The 19,746-nt window shown below is 36.1% G+C and overlaps 3 protein-coding genes across 12 annotated transcripts; all 3 read left to right on the top strand.

Annotated features, from left to right (window-relative positions):
- Positions 1-1,458: 1,458 nt before the first annotated feature.
- LOC133712844 (uncharacterized) lies at positions 1,459-4,828 on the top strand. 3 transcript variants are annotated; one of them, XR_009847627.1, is made up of 6 exons: positions 1,459-1,652; positions 2,017-2,472; positions 2,555-2,779; positions 2,892-2,984; positions 3,928-4,046; positions 4,139-4,828. XR_009847627.1 is itself a non-coding variant. In XM_062138965.1 (5 exons), exons 3-5 carry the CDS (start codon positions 2,981-2,983, stop codon positions 4,409-4,411), a joined length of 396 nt encoding a protein of 131 aa, XP_061994949.1. In that variant the 5' UTR covers positions 1,730-2,472; positions 2,555-2,779; positions 2,892-2,980; the 3' UTR covers positions 4,412-4,828. The 3 variants fall into 3 exon arrangements, 1 of the variants encoding a protein (XP_061994949.1); XR_009847626.1 differs by having other exon boundaries at positions 1,989-2,472; XM_062138965.1 differs by lacking the exon at positions 1,459-1,652 and having other exon boundaries at positions 1,730-2,472.
- Positions 4,829-6,775: 1,947 nt separating this feature from the next.
- Positions 6,776-10,230, top strand: LOC133708266 (mogroside IE synthase-like). Its single transcript, XM_062133728.1, has 2 exons — positions 6,776-7,501; positions 8,521-10,230. The coding sequence occupies exons 1-2, from the start codon at positions 6,836-6,838 to the stop codon at positions 9,238-9,240; spliced, it is 1,386 nt and encodes a 461-aa protein (XP_061989712.1). The 5' UTR covers positions 6,776-6,835; the 3' UTR covers positions 9,241-10,230.
- Positions 10,231-12,315: 2,085 nt separating this feature from the next.
- LOC133708167 (endoplasmic reticulum oxidoreductin-1-like) lies at positions 12,316-17,160 on the top strand. Of its 8 annotated transcripts, none has more exons than XM_062133621.1 (9): positions 12,316-12,638; positions 13,449-13,528; positions 13,634-13,680; positions 14,516-14,640; positions 14,810-14,923; positions 15,022-15,224; positions 15,337-15,460; positions 16,500-16,612; positions 16,969-17,160. In XM_062133621.1, exons 4-8 carry the CDS (start codon positions 14,620-14,622, stop codon positions 16,539-16,541), a joined length of 504 nt encoding a protein of 167 aa, XP_061989605.1. In that variant the 5' UTR covers positions 12,316-12,638; positions 13,449-13,528; positions 13,634-13,680; positions 14,516-14,619; the 3' UTR covers positions 16,542-16,612; positions 16,969-17,160. The 8 variants fall into 8 exon arrangements, with proteins under 8 accessions (XP_061989605.1, XP_061989607.1, XP_061989608.1 ...); XM_062133623.1 differs by having other exon boundaries at positions 13,628-13,680; XM_062133624.1 differs by having other exon boundaries at positions 13,449-13,680.
- The last annotated feature ends 2,586 nt before the right edge of the window (positions 17,161-19,746 follow it).

Genomic DNA, 19,746 nt, shown 5'->3' with positions numbered 1-19,746 from the left:
TAATGTAATGAAGCCTTTTGGTACGTTTACCAAATCTAGTTATTATAATAGACATTTCGGTATTTTTATTTTTTTTGTATGAGTTATTCCAAATAAGGATGATAGACTCTTTTGCAAGTTATTAAGTGTCGATTGATCAAGGTGGATCCTAAGAGCAGTAGATTCATGATGCCAAAGGAAATGTAATCACAACATGATTTTTTTTTTTTTTTTTTTAATATTCACAACATGATTTAGACTACCCCCAACGTTACAAACCAAAAAAAGTAAGAAATTTTTTTTGGCATACACTACCCTAAGTTGAAAAGGTGAACATAAACTGACATTATTTCTAAAATACGTTAAACGACTCTTACTTTACATGTGTTCACCACGACCAACCATCTTTTTCATACCAATCTCTTTCACTAGCTTCTTCTTTAACCCTACCTTCATTGATTGTAGTTCCAGCCTTCTTAGATGTCATGCTACAAACTTCTCCCTCACTTTCAGCATATTGGTCTCCATGATAATGAGCAGTACTAATAATCTCAGTTTCACCACTATTTGAATCCGTTTTCGGTTGTAGGTGTGCAGATGGAGTTAAATGAGGGCCGGAGCGTAGAATATTTGAAGCCGCACGCGGTGGCGTTCCAAATTGAAACACACCGTCATTTGGTCGAGGCCTTGCATGTTGTCTACGAGCAACATCGATAGCTTGTTGGATACGCTCTTGTGATGTTGGTAGTGTGGGGACTAAGATTCTTAACATGTCTCGTGCATCGATGTGTGGTGGATCAGGAAGGGCCGCACTGGACAAGTTTGCAGGAGAGTGTTCACGTTGATTTCTCTCATTCGGTGCTAAATCATATCATCATAATATAGACGGCGAGATGATTTAGCACCGCGCTTCATTATTTCACTATATTAATAAAACGAAAAGAAAAAAAAGTTAAGTTTAAATTTAGAAGAGATTTCTAAATGAAAAGTATATATTAAAAAAATTAGTAGTATTATCAAAATCATGATGAAGACTTCGGAAAGAAATTTAAAGCCTTAATACATCCACTAGTAACTAGTTACTACTAACCTTCAAAGAAATTGTTGATGCCCTCGATCCAAAGACTGATTTATAATGTGTGGAATTTGTTGTGGGTTGGGACTTGGGAATGTTATTTATAGATACATTGGCCATCGTTACTTGGGCTAGAAAAAATAAAAGATAATTTAATAATTTTTCTGTTCACCATATAACAATTATAAATATAAGAAATGAGGCTGATTGGAATCTCTTTTTAATAAAGAGATGAGAATATTGCAGCCTTACAGTATCACAAGCCAAACAGTTCCAAAGCTAGGTCTTTTCATTGTTTGCGATAAGGGCGGGATAGTGCAAGATTCCGCCACAAATTTTGGCTTCTCGCATATAATTTTCGCTTCAAAAATGAAAAGATGGACACGCGTGGTTAATTGCTTATCATTCTGTCAATCAAACGAAAGGTGGACCTTCGTCATCTGCACACGAGGATGGGTTTCTTTGTTTTGGGCAAAACCACTTTTTCAGAAAATTAATCTTCATCAAGTCGTCAATCATTGGAAGGCAATAGTCAAATTGAAAAGCTGGAAAAAGCATCTACAATCGTGCTTATCTTCAAAGGTCTCGGCTGGTAGAGGTACCTTTTACATATATTTTAGTTTTACCTCTTTATATATGGTTTGTCTGATCTATCTACATAAACTCTTAATTAACTTGTGCAATTAGATCTTTATGGAGTTAATGGGTTAGATGTAATGGACGTTGTGGACTGAGAATCTTGATGATTGTTGGTGGAATAGTTGAATAACAGGACATGATGTCTTAATAGTTAAGCAATCTTTATTTGGTGTGTTGCTGTTGGTTACTTTTGAATCATATGGCTATAGGGTTTACTCATTCATCTGGAACCATATATGAATATATGCACATAACGATTGCAGGTTTGAGTAATTTGATTAATTGTTACGTGCAGATGAGTGATTATAACTTGCAATTCTTAGGCAACGTATCTGAAGTCAATGATAGCCAAGATGTTAGCCAACACACACAAAATGATGATGAAGGTGAAGAAATTCTTATGAGGATGATTAGGGGAGATCATAACATGACACCAAACCATGCTGATCACGCGGTGAATGAGATGAATCCATCTAGAGGATCTATTAATAGAAATATCGGAGATATGAGATAAAAAAACTGGACATGGGACTAGGAAGAGGGCTGGAAAAATCAAGAAAAAGAGGGGTAAAAATAAGGTTAACTTTGCTCCTTATGGCCCTGAGAAGATGCTGTTTAACAAGTTTGGGCAGCCGGTTGCACCAGCTGAAACTGTTGCAAGGTTCTCAAGGTATGTAGGATCACTTGCAAGAGAACCTTCTATGTTTCCAATCAATGTACCTGACTTCAAGAATTTTAAAGGGACCGGAAGGGTTGAAAGTGCATGGGCAGAAATAAAGGTAATATGCATGATCTCTTACTGACTGAAATATGTACTTCATTTTATAAGGATGATTATTTACTTGTGGAGTTTGTATGTAGGAAAAAATAGATTGGTCTGAGCCACAAACTTTGGCAATTATGAAAAGAATTCAGAAGGTAGTGAAGAAGAAATTAAATGAGCGTTGGAGAAAACACAAGCACAGACTTTATGTTGACTACTATATGGAAGACAAAGGACATGTTGAACAATTTGTATGTCCAGATGGGGATGTGAATTAACTACAATGGCGTGAATTGGTACTTCATTGGGACAAATTTGGTGAGGTACAGTTTTCCCCATAACCATGATAGCCATATTTGAGTTTCGATCTCTATAGTTTTCAGCTTATAAATATAATGACAACTAAAAGTGAATGTGGTGGTTTCAAAACAATAGAAAAAATCAGTGACTACCAAGAAGAATAGAAGTCAGTTGAAGGTGGCTGCAAACACCGGAACAAAGACATTTGCCCAAATACGATATGAATGGGTGAGATTTTAATATTGGTCGATCATCTGATATGGATCTTTTCATTGAAAACCTGATAGTACTATTGGATATATAGGCATACTAGTAGTTAAGTTGTAACAATTATTATCAGTTCATCACATTTGAAAGCATGCTGCTATATAATTATGGTGCATTTCATTTTCAATTAAATATATGCAAAATCATCTTCATAAAGAGTTCCGGGTTCATGAAAATCAATAATGCTATTTAACTTATGGGTATATGTGTGTGTGTTCATATAAAAGTATTCATGTCTCTGCATCTAAGGGCCGGAAGTAGGAGTAGTTTCTTGTTAAGCATGAATGGACTAATCATTTCAGTACAAATGGATCAAGTTCAGACCATCAACATGATAATGGTCTCTTGTAGAGTAAAAGTCTGAATCTTACATGTTTTGGCCTATTCCCAGATTTTAGTATTGACTATGTGCGGTTTGGAAAGAGTTGTTTTTGGCACAAACGTATTTAGTTACTTCTCTCATCAATTATGAAGTTAAAAAATGTAAAAATATGGCATTGCTTTTTGGTACAATCTTCTCAAAAATTTTGACAACATGGTATAATAGAGTTAAAAGGTGTATTCATAGCTGCCTTCTGATCCTAAAATAAATTCATTGTGCCTTCTGATCCTATTGCAACCTATTGATTGAAAAGTGTATTCATAGCTCGATTCTCATCTCTTTACATCATAAGGTGCCTGTTTAGTTTACCTATTGTCGCTGCACTTACAATGACTTTCATTTTAAACATAAATGTTAAAAGCATGCCTTCAGCTTTTACGGATCATTGTTCAAACAATCTGTTCATGAGAAAACACATTTTCAAGAACCACTGGGGCACATTTTCAATTGATTGTACTTGGTTTTGCATCTATAGTTCTGGATTACATTTGTGGTTGATTATACAACATTATGGATTGGCAGGAACTTCAAACGAAGGGAAAGAAATAGATCGCTGCACATTCTGGAGATTGATTCACAGCAAACCAAAGAAAGACGGTACTGGGACCGTGCCAATTAATGATGAAGCAGAAAAAATCTTTGTAAGTGTTGTGATCTTGGTTGCAGCTTAGTATACATGGTTGCTTATTTCTGTAATTAGCTTACTTTAAATTAGTTTATGATTTTGCTGTAGTTGGAATTGGATAAGCTTGAGCAAAGGGAGCACTTAAATGGTAGGGAACTCACTATAGACTTATTGAATGAATTGTTTTGTGAGCAATTTGGACCAGAGACATATAATGCAGTTCGAGGGTATGGACTGGGAGTAGAGTGGGTTGATGTTCCTGGAATACAAACTGCAAAGCCAGCAGTTTCTTACGATGTAGCATCACTTCAGTATGAACTTGAAGCCTCACTTGCTGAGATCACGAGGTTGACAGCGGTAGCTAGCAGCCAAAAAGGATGAGCAATTGCAAGCTGTCCAAACTCAATTGAATAGCATTGAAACTCGTATTGGCAATCCCTTGCATAGTATAATAAGTGCTGGACCTGATACCATTAAGAAGCTAATAGCAGCACTTTCTGATATCGCAGAGAAGCAACCTCAATCGATCCAAGAAATGCAATCAACTCCAATGGAAGGGTATGTGACTTTACTTGGACAGTAGGATGGAAACTGTAGGAAGTTTATTTTGAAGCATATTGCTGGTATCTATGATTCATCTCAAAATTAGTATATTTTGGGTCATTTTATTGACATATTGGAGATGAACTATATATATTTTGGGTAATGGCTTCTGCCATATTAGATAGATATAGCAATACTAGCTTGGGTTAGAGTGGAGATGAACTAATCATGTAATTATTACGGTCTGGGAGAACAATGACCACTTTTGTATATTGCTCTTGGATGAATGAAATTTGTGTAGGAAAGCTAATATTTGGATTTATGTTTGAAAAGTTGATTGAATGTACAAATGTGATTGTGTATTGTATAGCGCTATATGTTTGCTCATGTTGGAGATATATAGGCACAGATGTTACATGTGTCCCCAATTGAAATAATAGGTATTCATATTTATGTAAAAGATGGTATACAAGGACCCACTAGAATATGTATTTGTATTTGTGAACAGTACAAGTACGTACATCTCATTCAATATGTATTTGGATGAAGTTAGAATACATGGGGTCTATATGGGGACACTTGAGCTTGAGATATGTGTGCCATTTAGCAATAGGCACACACATGATATATGTCTCTATAGCTCAATGGGGACACATATTTGTCCCTATAGGTATCAAAAGGCACACATAATATTAGTCCCCTTAGGCCCTTTTTCTAGTAGTGTATGCTATATGGTTAGACCTCTAAGCCTATTATTTTTCCTATTGACACATAGCAAATATACATGACAAATAGACCAAGATAAAGAAGGAAGCAAAAAATGAAATCTAAAAAAAAGGGGAAGGGTCGAGAGTCTTCAGGGAGGATTGAGAAAGAGATGGGAGATAGGAAGTTCCAGAACTAGAGAGAAACAACTCAATCTAAACCCCCTAAACCCTAAACTCTTGTTCAACAAGAGTCTTGTTTAAGGCTTTAAAGCATCCCATCATACGTAAACTAATAAGCTTAAAGACATGAGAATACGTACCACTACTTGGAGAGCCGACAAGACTTGAAGACATGAGAATACGTATCACTACTTAGAAGGCCGATAAGGCTTGAAGACATGAAAATACGTAATAACGAAGACCACTGCATAGGAGACTCCACATTCTCCCAATTTCACCTCCTTATACTGTTCAATTCTAGTGTCATGGAATATACCTTCTCCATTAATAAGTTCTGTAGAGGAGCAGTGCTCACTCTTTGCTGGATGAGAATGTGTCATCTGTTAGAGAAGGCACAAAAACAATGGATTCAAAAAAATACACAATGTGCTATAGAAACTTAACAACAACTTCACTTAGCACATGAACATTTTACTTTTCTTTTATTCATATCATCATACTTAGTATTATAAAAAGCTGAAATCTTGAAAAATCATCAGTTTCACATTGACTTGGATAGAAAGACCCTAAACACTTTATCATCTAAATCCTTCACCAAAGTATCGTCAACACCAAGCCAAAGGTATCATGATCATTCAAAAGAAAACAAATGGAAAAACTCCCATTCATATTTAGCAATAAGTACAATGCAAATTACACTTAACAAGTTATCAAATCCCTGGAACTAATTAAAATTGGTGTTGGGAAAGCCATTGATTTATTCCACATTAAAATAAGGGGAGTGAAATCCAAACTCCCCATTTTTCAATCCACACTCCATGTTTCCTTTTTTAGTATCTTAAGTTTTGTCCTTTTGCAGTGTGGATTGTAAACATGTGATGTTAAGATACTAAAAATGAAAACTTAGAGTGTGGATTGTAAATTGGTTCACTTATTACTATGGACTTATCACAAAGTTATCCTAGTGTAACAAGGAAATCAATTAATATCAAATCTAGTACAACATGGAATTAAAATAAGTATCTACCTAATAAAAATCTAATGTGATAGTGTATCTGTACATTAGATTAGGAATCCATTATTTGGACTAGAGGAAAGTCCTAAATCTGTGATGTATTAGAGGTCTAAGATTTATGGACAAAAATCACATGAGCAAATAAGGAATACAAGTAAAATGACCAAAATTGTTAGAACGGAAATAGTCAAACATTTTCTAATAATAACAATTGGCTAAAATCAATCTACAGATAAGAACTTCACATTTTAGAGCCGGCATATCCCTAATAACACATGCATGCCTCATTTCAAATAGTTCACTGTTTTGCTGTTGCTTCCTATATATTGTGAGAAATAGATAAACGATTGCATAATCAAAATGGCAGAAAAAAATGGTGGTAATCAAAGTCACATTCTTGTTTTCTTTTTTCCAGTTCAAGGTCATATGAACCCAATGGTTCAATTCTCCAAGCGCCTAGCCTCCAAGGGTCAAAAGGTCACAATAGTCACAACCACCTCTGCTAGCAAATCCATGAAAACAGGCTCTTTCGGACGCAACCTGAACATCGAACTTGTTTCAGATGGCTCCGAACATGTTCAGCAAGGGTCGGAAACTATGAAGCAATCTGTCGAGCGTGTCCAAACTGAAACTACGAAATCTCTAGTCGAGCTTATCAAGAAGATCAAGAATAGTAGTGATGCAAATGAGAAATACCTGCTCAAGTTCCTGGTTTACCATTACAGCATGCCTTGGGCTTTGAACATAGCACGAGAGCAAGGCATAGATGGTGGTCCATTTTATACAACTCCGGCTTCGGTTAAAACCATATGTTACCACTATCACAAAGGAGTACTGAAGCTTCCCTTAGAAGAGCCGACGAAAAAATTGCCTGGCCTACCACCACTACAGCTCGAAGATTTACCATCTTTTTTCTCAGATCCTAATTCAGACCCAGTTTTCGTTGACATTGCCATGCAGCAATTCTCCAATTTGAGTGAAGTGAAATGGATCTTCCATAGCACTTTCGAAAAATTGGAAAATGAGGTAATTTGATATCATGTTTATTACGTACATATATCGCATTATTCAATATACATGCATGAAAACATTTCCTACATAGGCTTAGTTATACTTGTATACATGGAGATCATGAAAAGAGTATTACGTACCTAAAACCTGGTAGTGCATAGAAAATATTCATACAATCATTAAAGTATTACGTGCATAAAACTGAGTTGTTGCGGTCAATGGCGGAACATAATGAGGGCGGGAGATGGCCATGCCCGCCCTCCTCCCCCTAAAATCTTTGGAATTTTCTTATATTGTCATATAAATTTACCTAAAATAATTAACAAAAGTAATTAATTTCTATAGTTGCCCATTTATTTAATACAATAGTAAATTCAAAACGGATAATGTGTAATATTTATCATTTTGAGAACTCATGTGGTAATTAAGAAAAGTCCTCGTTAAGGTGAATAATGTCCTCATTATAGTAAAATAGGTTATTATTTAAGTAATTAAGTCTTAAAAGTGGCAATTGTATGTATGTCATACGTTAATATATTGGAGAATTCCCATTCAAAACAATCTAATTTAAAATTTTCTTAAATTAGTTTTATTGAATATTTTTATGTAGTTATCGCCTGACTCTCATATATTTCAGGTATAGAAATTAATTATTTTTACTTAATTGTTTTTAATATGTGATCAAAAAGTAAGTCAAATAAGCAATCTCTTAAAATAGTCAAAAAGAGAGATCCATTAGTGGAAGTACACACACACGTAATTGTCTACTTGCTCGGCCCTTCGAAGAACAACTTTCTGATTCTGCCACTGATTGTGTGCCCTAAAATTATCAAATCTTACTAAGACCAAACATCCTCCTCGCAATGCTCGAGTGCTTTCGTCTCCTTTCTTTATGTCCTCTAGAATAGAAACCCCCGCCACAAAAATGTGCTGAGAAATTTGGTTTCATCAAACAACCAGACATGAATGCAAATGTCTTCTAACTCTTTGTTATTATGGCATATCATTAAATATTGTTTGTGAAATTTCCCTAGGTACTGGAATGGATGGCAAACCAAAACTTACCGATCAAGGCGATAGGACCTACAATTCCGTCAATGTTTTTGGACAAAAAGTTGGAGGATGACAAAGACTATGGTCTTAACCTTTTTGAGCCTAATGTGGAGTGCATGAAGTGGTTAGACTCCAAGGAAACAGGTTCAGTCGTTTATGCATCATTTGGAAGTTTAGCCAACCTCACTAAAGAGCAATTTGAAGAACTAGCATGGGGTCTATATAACAGCAACCACAACTTCTTATGGGTAGTTCGAGAATCAGAAAAGGAAAAGCTCCCAACAAATTTCGGAGATAGGATAGCGGAGAAGGGTCTTGTGGTGACTTGGTGCACACAGTTACAAGTTTTAGCTCACAAGGCTGTGGGATGCTTTCTTACTCATTGTGGATGGAATTCGGCTCTCGAAGCATTAAGCTTGGGAGTACCAATGGTGGGAATGCCGCACCGGGCCGATCATCCAACTGTTGCTAAATATGTTAAGGATGTGTGGAAAGTCGGAGTTAGGGTAAAGGTGAAGGAGGGCTCTGTGACAAAAGAAGAAATAAGTGCATGTATTAGGCAAGTCATGGACACAGACAAAGGGATGGAGTTTAGAAAAGCTGCACTAGTTTGGAAGGAATTGGCTAAAGAGGCAATAGCTGAGGGTGGAAGCTCTGATAAGAACATTGAGGAATTTGTGGCAAAAATGAAGTTAACTTAATTTTCTTTATATAATGTGCACGCGCGCGCACACACACACACACATATAACCTAAATTCTAAAGTAATGTTATTAGGGCTGCCACTCGGTCAGTTTGAATCGGTTATAACATTACCAACTTCAAAATCAAAGTTTTCGGTATCAAAAGAGCTACTAATTACCAACATTACAATAATTATTTTTGGGTGGTTTATTGACACACCCATTTTCTCTATTAACACACCCTCTCTACTTTTCTATTACTTTAATTTAATTTCTTTTTACAAATTACCCTAACTATGCTCCATGTTTCTTTTTCTTTTTTCTCTTTTCTATTTGGCAAGTCAATCAGATCCCTAACTTATTTTCCCGCCTCCTTCTTTGTCTGTCTTCAAACCCTTATTTTTACAAGAGCAATTATAGCCTTCTCATTGACCATGTCTAAGGCACACTTTGCCCCCATTAACTAAAGAAAACTTTCTCTTCTTCACCTTCTTAGTCCCCACCGCAGTCGATGCTGACTCTAACTAAAGTCAATCAGATCCTAAACCCTTATTTTCCCACTTCCTTCTGTGTTTGTTCTCAAAACTCTTTTTCCAGAACAATGAGCCTTTGTGACAATCTGGAAATCTTTAAGTACATATTTATTTACAAAATATCAATTCACTATACAGTAGTAACTTTTTTGTCCTCATATGCAACTATGTAAATCCTAGTTACTAGTACCAATTAATGGCAATATAGTAGCATTATTATGCTTGTGAACCTTCATTGCATTGATAAATTTGCTGGAGATGTTGTGCTTAGGTAGTAGTTAAAATTATGCTATTCTTGTACACATATGCTAGACATAGTCATTAGGAATTTATACATTTTCCCACACTGTAGTTTATCGACCTCTTTATGAAATAGTAGAGTGTAGCTATATATAGCTTAACCGAGCAAAGAATTAATCTTTGGGAGACATGTATCTACATTTAATATATGATCTATTGTTAAGTACTGCAATTTTGTTAAAATGGATATGGCTAGTGTACATGCTGCAATTGATATCTATTTTTTCCGTTTTCTATTTTGTTGTTGTTCTGTTTGGTTGCAATTGATTTATTGTTTAATGATGTTTGATTCATGATTAACTTGCCAAACAGAAAAAAGGAAAAAGAAACAAAAAGGGTAGTTACGGTAATTTATAAAAAGAAATTGTAATTAAAAAGTAGAGGAGGTGTGTGAATAGAGATTAAAGGGTGTGTCAATAACACCACCCTTATTTTTTTTTAATATAAATTAGAATGCATAATATTAGTTCTTTTTCTTCTCAATTTTATAAATTGTTGTGAACTTTATGTTCAGATTTTCAAAAACCAAACCAACTGTTTGGTAATTTTATATTTTGATTTGGATAAATTTCAGTTTAGTACCCTGTGGTTTGGGGGTAACATCATGTCAGTCCCTGCTCTTTCAATTTGATCAGCAACACCCCTGTACTTTCAATTTCAATCAGCCGTGCCCAAATTTTACTGTTCCGTCCAATTTGATCGTTAACTTTGGCTGGATTGACAAAGTAAAATTTAGACGGAACAGTAAAATTTGGGCACGGCTGATTGAAATTGAAAGCACAGGGGTGTTGCTGATTAAATTGAAAGAGCAGGGACTGACATGATGTTACCCCCAAACCACAGGGTACTAAACTGAAATTAATCCTTTTGATTTTATTAGCTTCAATTACCAAAAAGCCGGTTACCAAACTTAAAACATCGGCTTATATTCAGTATAGCAGCCCTAGTTCAAATGATTTCCAAAATGACTAGAGGGCCCTTCCACTAAGGGATCCCTATTTTTGGCAATTTTAAGGGATCCCTTGCGGGATCCACTTTTCCATCACATTTCGGCATCTTGACTGTTCAGTTTTTAGGTTTTAATGTATAGGTTATTTCTGCAAATTTTTAGACAAATTGATGATCGTTAAGGTATCGAACTAGATTAAATCAATGGACGAACCGAATCTGTCCAACCTGAACCGTTCGTATTAATAATTGTAAATCGCAGTTGTAAATGCCTTAATGATTATCAATTTAGCTGAAAATTTGTAGAGATGATCTACTGATATATATCTAAAAACTCAATGGTTGAGATGTGGATATGTGATCGAAAAGTGGGTCTAATGAGTGATCCCTTAAAATGGCCAAAAAAATAGATTCCTCACTAGAAGAGCCCTCACACACACACACACACACACACACACACAATGCTTCTCTGCTAAGGACCTCCGCATATATTAAAATATGTGGATTTCCTTGATAGATTCACTTTTCAATCGCATATTCACATCTCGACCGTTCATTTTTTAGGTCCTAATGTATAGATCACTTCTGTAAATTTTTAGTGAAATTGATAATCGTTAAGGTATCGAACTAGATTAAATCAATGAACGAACTAAATCTGTCCAACCTGAACCGTTCATGTTTATAATTGCAAATCGCTGTTATAAATACACACACACACACACACAGTGCTTCTCTGCTAAAGACCTCCGCATATATTAAAATATGTTGATTTCCTTGATAGACTCACTTTTCGATCGTATATCCACATCTTAACCGTTCAGTTTTTAGATATATATGAATAGATCATCTTCGCAAATTTCAGCCAAATTGATAATCATTAAGGCATTCAAAACTGCGATTTACAATTATGAACACGAACGGTTCAGGTTGGATACACTACAAAAAAGAATTCATTTAGCTTCACCAGTTAGCGTCGGCGTTAGAATGCCGTCGCCATTGATCAAAAATTTGCTACGGCAAATGCCGCGTCGCAAAGAGAAAAATTATTTGCCACGGCAAGGCATCGCCGTCGCATAAATGTACCTTCAATTGCTACGGCATATTTTTTCCGTCGCTAAATTTCTCTATTTTTAACTACGGTAGAATGTGCCGTCGTGTATTTTCCTTTTATACATTTTTTTTTTTTTTGACTTTTGGGTGAATATATGTGCCAAAACCCGCTCCCTCCATCTGCTATTTCCCGCTCCCTCATCTGCTATTTCCCGCTCCCTCCATCCAGTCCCGACAACGAGGTCAACATAGCAATCTGTGAAGTCGACATATGCTAGTTCAGCTCCACCTCCTTCCTATTTTTCTTCTTCCTCCCAAAACCCCAAACTTCACTCCCCTTCGTTCATTCAACAACAACAACAACAAAACCCTTATTTCTGTAAACCCTAAATCAAGCTTCCGAATTAGAGCTTCCACCTCCAGCGATAATAGCCAACCGCCGTGGTGGGCGAACCTGTTGCCCGCCCAAGCTTTGGGATCCGATAAAGTTCTCAGATTGATCTCCGGTGCCACCGCTAGCCCCATTGGCCAGTACGTGTCGGAACCCGTCACTTTTCTTCATTCTCTCGACCCCAGAGTCAAATTGGTATGATCTATTTTGATGGGTAATGCTTGGTTTTTGATTCTATTTGGTGGGTTTGGTCTAATTTTGGTTTTGCAGGTTTTTGACTGTTTAAGTTTTGGTGATAGAATTTGGTTTGTGGGTTTTGGGTATTGTCGGTTTGTTCTTCACGATAGAGTTTCACATTTTATGAGTTTGATCTGCTTATGATAAGAAAGTACTGTTCCTTTTGATTTTCTAAGAGCAGAAAGATATCAGAAATAGTAAGGTAACTCTTGTAATAGGGTACAACTTGGGTCTTCTGAACTTTACATGTTTTTAGAAAGAAATTAAATGAAAGAATGTATTCTTTTCATGTTCTGGTGAAGCAAATAGAGAGTTACTGAATATAGAAAGGCTTCCTTAGTATCCTAGTTGTAGTTTAAGTGGTGAACTTGGAGAAGTTTAGTGACATCTTATTAGCATGTTGCAAGTGCCCCCTAAAATTTGAGATGATAGAGTGGAACCGGTTCCGTCTTATACACTTCAGATCACCAAAGATAAGTTATTTATTGAATTTGCTGACTCGCAGACCTTGTGGTCCTTCTCTGTTTAACTATAAAGTAACTTATTTCAAGGTAAAAACATCATTCTAAAGTAATTGTCAGTCGAGCAAAAAATAGTTATTGAAAATGGACTATCAATCTATTGATAATGATAAGGTTATGCATGCTGGAGAATTATCTGTTCTTAAATGCCTATTTGTTGTGACATCTCCCTTTTGGTAAACTTGCTTGACAAGCATTGTATTGAAACTGTACACATCTTTACTTCCTATATATTCTGCTCATGCAGGGTATCACTCTCTTTGCATCTGTTGCTGCAACTCTTGGACTAAAATATTGCTCGAGTTTGCTTGAGAACTGATCTCAAAGGTAAGCGATCCATATTGGTTAAGTTTGAAAATTTTACTTTTTTTTTTGTTGTTGTGAATTTATTTAATTTGCTGGCATTTTGTTTTGGTTTTGAATAAGGAGTAGTTTAGAGAGAAGCACAGAAACAGTGCCTCAACAAATCAGTCTCTGCTGTAAGTGAATCTCATTTCCTAGATCTGCATGCTCAATTCTTCTTGATATGATTTTTTTTTGGTTGCTTTGCAGAAATGTTAGTGTTGGTCCATAAATATGTCAAGTTGTTAGTCAATTTATGATTCATAAATTGGAACTTATGCATATATCAGGATTACCCAAGCAATTAAAGTTGTTAGTCAATTAATATCATTTGAGTCCATTACAACTTTTTTGTTTTGTTCCTGCACTCCAGACCTCAAGATTTGAGCTTTTGTCTTGTTCAGTTTTGATTACAATTGATTAAAACCTCATGAAAAATCCCAAAAGCCACCGCTGCATGACAAAGTTTCATTTATGCAAACAAGAGTCCAGAAGATTTTGACAAGAAGCCATTATATTTGGCTAGTGCATGATTCCATTTCTTATCTGCCAAGTGCTAACACCACCACCACAAGTAGCCAAAAGTTTTATTTTTAATTATCTCTTAGCAAAATAAAAGCTCTCAATTGCTTTTAACTTCACCCATGGCAGCAACGAAGACATGTATAACTTCAAAAAATGAAAACAAAAAGTCTAGAATTATGAGATTGATAAGTAGTTCATTTCATATCTAATTGTATCTAGTCACAAACTCGTACTGCATCATATCTAATTATCTTGTTAGTTCAATTTTGTTACCATGGTTCTCTTGCTCTTTACATGTTCAGTTAGCTGCTTTGGTAGAATGATACTGAGGAAGGTGTTAATTTGAGAGGAAGGTGTCAATTTTCAACAACCTTTGCAAAGTTTTGGTTATTTTTCTTGATTAAAGAGGAAGGTGTTAATTTGAGAGGTGATTCTTGTTTTCTGTAGAGATTCACTGAGAGAGATAGAGAGGAGTAATGGGATTGAGAGGATGAGATGCAGCTTTTTGAAGTTGCTGAGATAGCTTATTTAGCAGGCAAGCATATGATACCATGCTCCATGTTCTCTGCTTGGTATGCTTTCTTGAAGTTTCCTTTGTCTACATGCATTTAAGATTTCATAATTAAATCTTTATATGTACTCGTTTAGTACATGCAAGGGAAGTGTGGCAGTCAATCCTGTATATTGCTGGATATTGAAATTCTTAAATAACTCATTAAATATTTCATCATCCTTTGGCAGGAACTTGACCATGTTCATCACATGGAACTGATGCATGATCGCGTTTTAAAATATCCAGATCGTGTTCAGAATTTGTACTTCGCATTCCTCTTTGTTCTCCGGGCAGTGACAAGAGTAAGCATTTTCTGCTATCCTTTCTGAGTTGGTACCGCATAATCAATTTTCTTATTGTCCCACATTTACTAATCATTGATGGGCTTAACATCTTGTAGGCTGCAGATTACTTAGAGCAGGCTGAGTATGATACAGGTAATCATGAGGAAGACCTTAGAACAGAGTCTTTGATGAGGCAGCTACTTTACAATCCTCAACTCCAAGCTACATGTCCCCTACCGTTTGATGAAGCAAAGCTCTGGAACAGTCAGAGCGGACCACAATTGAAGCAAAAAATTCAAAAGAAATTCAGAAACATCAGGTTTGTCTGTGAGAAAGTTGCTTCAGTAATTAATATTTTATGTTGAACTAAACATTGATCACCTGCTTGTCATTCGGAGTTGTAAAGTAAAAATTTCATCTTCAAATTTCAGTGCATTAATGGATTGTGTGGGATGTGAGAAATGTCGGCTCTGGGGAAAGCTTCAAGTTCTTGGTCTTGGTACTGCATTGAAGATCCTCTTTTCTGTGGATGGTAAAAATCATCAAGATCAACTTGTAAGTTCTTGCAGCTCTCTTATCAAACTTATCTTGCAACGTAGGTTTTCTTATTTATCTAAATACCCATTTGTCAGTTTTGACTTGCAAAGCTACCAAATTGGTTTTGATCGGGTTATGCTTGAGGTTTTCCAATAGCTTTCCAGCTGAACATTTAGACTTTGTTTGAGTTGCCTTGTTTAACAAGTTCTTTAGAGTAGGTGAACATGAACCAACTCTTTCTCTCTCATTTTTCTTTGCACATGCAGCTGCAGCTGCAACGAAATGGCTCTTATTGGTGTCATTTAAAACTTTGTTGTTTAAGTTCTCATGCCCACCGTTTTTTGATAGAATTCAAGAATCAATCTAGTTTTAGTTCAATTTTTCATCAAAATTTAATATTGTTTTTTGCTGTGCTACTTGCTATTCTATCTATTTGATTTGCTTTGCTGGAGATTATATCTAGTACAATAGGATCATTGTAAACAGATATATACCAGCTTTAGGTGGTAGTCATAAAATCTGAGCACTAATTTGTTCCCAAAATCTTTTTTTAAACAATTTAATGGGAAAGACTATCCTTTGCTTTTGTGAGATTGGTTTAATGGTTTTGATATTAGGGTATGTGTTTTGAATTGGGGTTTGAGGAGGTTGGAATGAAAAAGGTGTATGCTTTTGATTTTTATTTTGAGCGTGTGACATCAATTGGTGAATAACAATGATAGTTATTGATGATTCACAATCTTTTGATCTCAGTTGTTTGTGATGAGTTAATTATGTGGCTTATTCCTCTAAGGGTTTATCTTTTGGATCCTTCCTGGGCACATGACAATGAAGCTTAGAAGTAAAACAGGGCATATCAATACCATAAGACAGTAGGAACTAAATGCTTTCATAGAGTATATATGAATTGAAACTATAATGAAATGACTGAAAGCTACGAAACTAAGTAAAGGTTTTTTTGGTCTGTAACTTATTTCTTATGTGTGTAATTCTTGTTCATTGTTTATCAAGTTCTAAATTTGCAACTCTATGTTCATTGAATCTTGAATTTACGCAGGTATGTCCAGAACTACAGGGAAAAGGAGAAGTTGGAGCATAGGCTCTAAAATGCACAGTTGGAAAAGGAGGATAAGAGGCAGAGCTTTCAGCAACATTTTTTGGGGATTGCAGGTATGAAAAACTCATATGTAGTTTAAATTTCACTCAAGTTTTTTTATCTGGATTATTGGTGTGTAGTGTGTACACCGATATTGTTTGATCTGGTTGACAGTAAATTTGCCAACCTAGGATCTATGCTTTAATGAAGTAATTAATCACTCAAATGTACACTTCTCCAAATTTCACTTAAATGTACACTTCTCCACACTAGGATCTATGCTTTCATAAAGTAATTAATCAGAGGATTTCAATATCAATTTGCCTAAACTTTAGTATCAGTAAGTGTAGTCCTAAGTCTCATGCTCATCCTCCCTCTCTTCACTTGATTTATGTTTCTTTATCTGAATACGTTTCACTTATCTATGTAGATAGAAAACGGACACATATCTTGAGGAAGATGGAGGAAGATCCCTGCAAAGCTTTTCTTGAAGTAGAGGAAGAAAAGTACCTTGTATTATCTTATAAACTCTTGTATAAAAGCTTCATTGCTTTTGTAACATTCATGAGAAAAATCCAAATGTAACATTCCCTTTTCAATATGTTGAATTCCTTTTTGTACAGCTTTTATCCAAAAAAAAAAAAAATCTGCCAATGCATATTTACATGCCAGATTTTTTTTTATTCATAAATAAAATTCTGCGACGGCAATTTTACCGTCGCAAAGCTTTGGTAGCGGTCGGTGGCGTCGCTATAGATATTTGCGACGGCATTTTTCAGTAGCAAAATTCTTGCGACGGCAACCTTTTGCCGTCGCTAATAAGCTTGCGACGGTGCATTTGCCGTCGCTAATACCAATGGCGACGCCCCCAACGACATCGGCGCAATTGCCGTCGCCTAGCCGTCGCCATTGGTCTTTCGCGACGGCAATTTCACTTTCCGCGACGGCACAGCGCCGTGGCAATTTGAATTTTTTTTTGTAGTGATAGATTCGGTTCGTCCATTGATTTAATCTAGTTCGATACCTTAACGATCATCAATTTGACTGAAAATTTGCTGAAGTGATCTATAAATTAGGACCCAAAAACTAAACGGTTGAGATGTGAATATGCGATCGAAAAGTGAGTCTATCAAGGAAATCCGCATATTTTAATATATGCGAATGTCCTTATCAGAGAAGCATTGTGTGTGTGTGTGTGTGTAGTTATTTTTGCAAATACATATATACATATATATGAGGGCCCATTCACTAAGGGATCCTTTTTTTTGGCCATTTTGAGGGATAGCTTATTAGACCCACGTTTCGATCGCATTTCGGCATCTCGACCGTTCAGTTTTTAAGTACTAATGTATAGATCACTTATACAAATTTTCAGCCAAATTGATGATCGATAACGTATCGAACTAGATTAAATCAATGGACGAACCGAATCTTTCCAACATGAACCGTTCATGTTTATTATTGTAAATCATAGTTATGAATGCCCTAACGATTATTAATTTGGCTAAAAATTTGCAGAGGTGTTTTACTCATATACACCTAAAAACTGAACGGATGAGATGTGGATATGTGATCAAAAAGTAGGTCTAATAAGTTATCCCTTAAAATGGCAAAAAAAAAAAAAGAGATAATTACCATTAACTACAATTTGCTACCTTTCCTTCCCATGCGCAGGAGCCAGAGACACGTTGTCCTTGCGGTCATTTACAGCTAGCTACATTTGCATTAAAGACATAAAGATAGTTAAATTTCTATAGAATTACCAAAATTGCCACTCAGTATATCACGATACATAAGCTCTCTCTCTCTCACAAATCCGTTTCTCCCCAAAATCAAAACCACCATTTCTCCCCAAAATCAAAACCTCCATTTCAGCGGCGGAGCAACAAAGCGAGGATCCGGCAGCAAAGCAACGAATCGAGGCTCCGGCGGCGAAGCAATGAATCGAGGCTCCGGCGGCGAAGCAACAGATCTAGGCTCCGGCGGCGAAGCAACAGATCTAGGCTCTGGCGGCGAAGCAACAGATCGAGACTCCGGCGGCGAAGCAACAGATCTAGGATCCGGTAGAGCCAATCAATGAAGAAGAGGACGAGGAAGAGCTCGAGGCAGTCGCTCGCTCCGCCCACTCAGACGACGAAAACACCGGCGGTGAAGCAACAAATCGAAGCTCCGCCGGCGCTAGGCCTTGAAGGTCAGTAGCCAAAGAAATTTCTAGTTATTGAGGATCAATAGATATAGTCTCTGATTACTAATTGATTGTTTGATTTGGTTTGGTTATTGAGAAATCCAAAGAAAGTGAATAACGAATGTATGCAGCTAGGTTACTAGATTTGAGATCTAATTAGCTCTCTGATAAAGTACAATTAGGGTTAGGATGAGAAGATGCATGAAACTATTTACAAATGGTGAAAAATTTCAATTGTAGTTAAGTATAGTGAAGAGTGAGTAGCAATAGCCTGTTTGGTTTGAGTAAAACCCAAGTTTTGGCTTGATTGAATAGTTTTGAAGGTCAGTAGCATTAAAATTTCAATTGCAGTTAAAGCTGGTGAGAATTGAGTACCAGTAGCTTGTTTTGAGGGTCAATAGCATTGAAGTTTCAATTAGAGTTAAAGCTAGTGGGAATTGAGTACCAGTAGCTTGTTTGGCTTGATTGAATAGTTTTAAAAGTCAGTAGCATTAATATTTCAATTGCAGTTAAAGCCAGTAAGGATTGAGTACCAGTAGCTTGTTTCGCTTGATTGAATAGTTTTGAAGGTCAGTAGCATTAAAATTTCAATTGCAGTTAAAGCTAGTGAGGATTAGGTACCAGTAGCTTGTTTGGCTTAATTGAATAGTTTTGAAGGTCAGTAGCATTAAAATTTTAATCGCAGTTAGCAAAAGCTGAGTTTTGGCTCGAGCAAAACCTGAGTTTTGAGAGTCAGTAGCATTAAAATTTCTATTATAGTTAAAGCTAATGAGGATTGAGTAGAAACAATCTGTTTGGAGTGAGTAAAACTTGAGTTTTGAGGGTCAGTAGCATTAAAATGTGCAATGTGTGCAATGGGGTATTGAGGGTCAGTATCCTTCTTTACCTTGATAAAATGGAAGAGTTCAAATTTTTACAGTAACATATGTGCACTTAATATCTTGGTTCCTTTGGTCAACATAAGAGTTCATAATTGAGTGGAACTGAGTTAGCTTTTCAGGGTTAGTACCCTGCTGAGGTGTG

The sequence above is a fragment of the Rosa rugosa genome, chromosome 5 (assembly GCF_958449725.1).
Source record: "Rosa rugosa chromosome 5, drRosRugo1.1, whole genome shotgun sequence".
NCBI lineage: Eukaryota > Viridiplantae > Streptophyta > Magnoliopsida > Rosales > Rosaceae > Rosa > Rosa rugosa.
The sequence above is the reverse complement of the archived record's forward strand: the minus strand, read 5'-3'. Positions and strand labels throughout refer to the sequence as shown.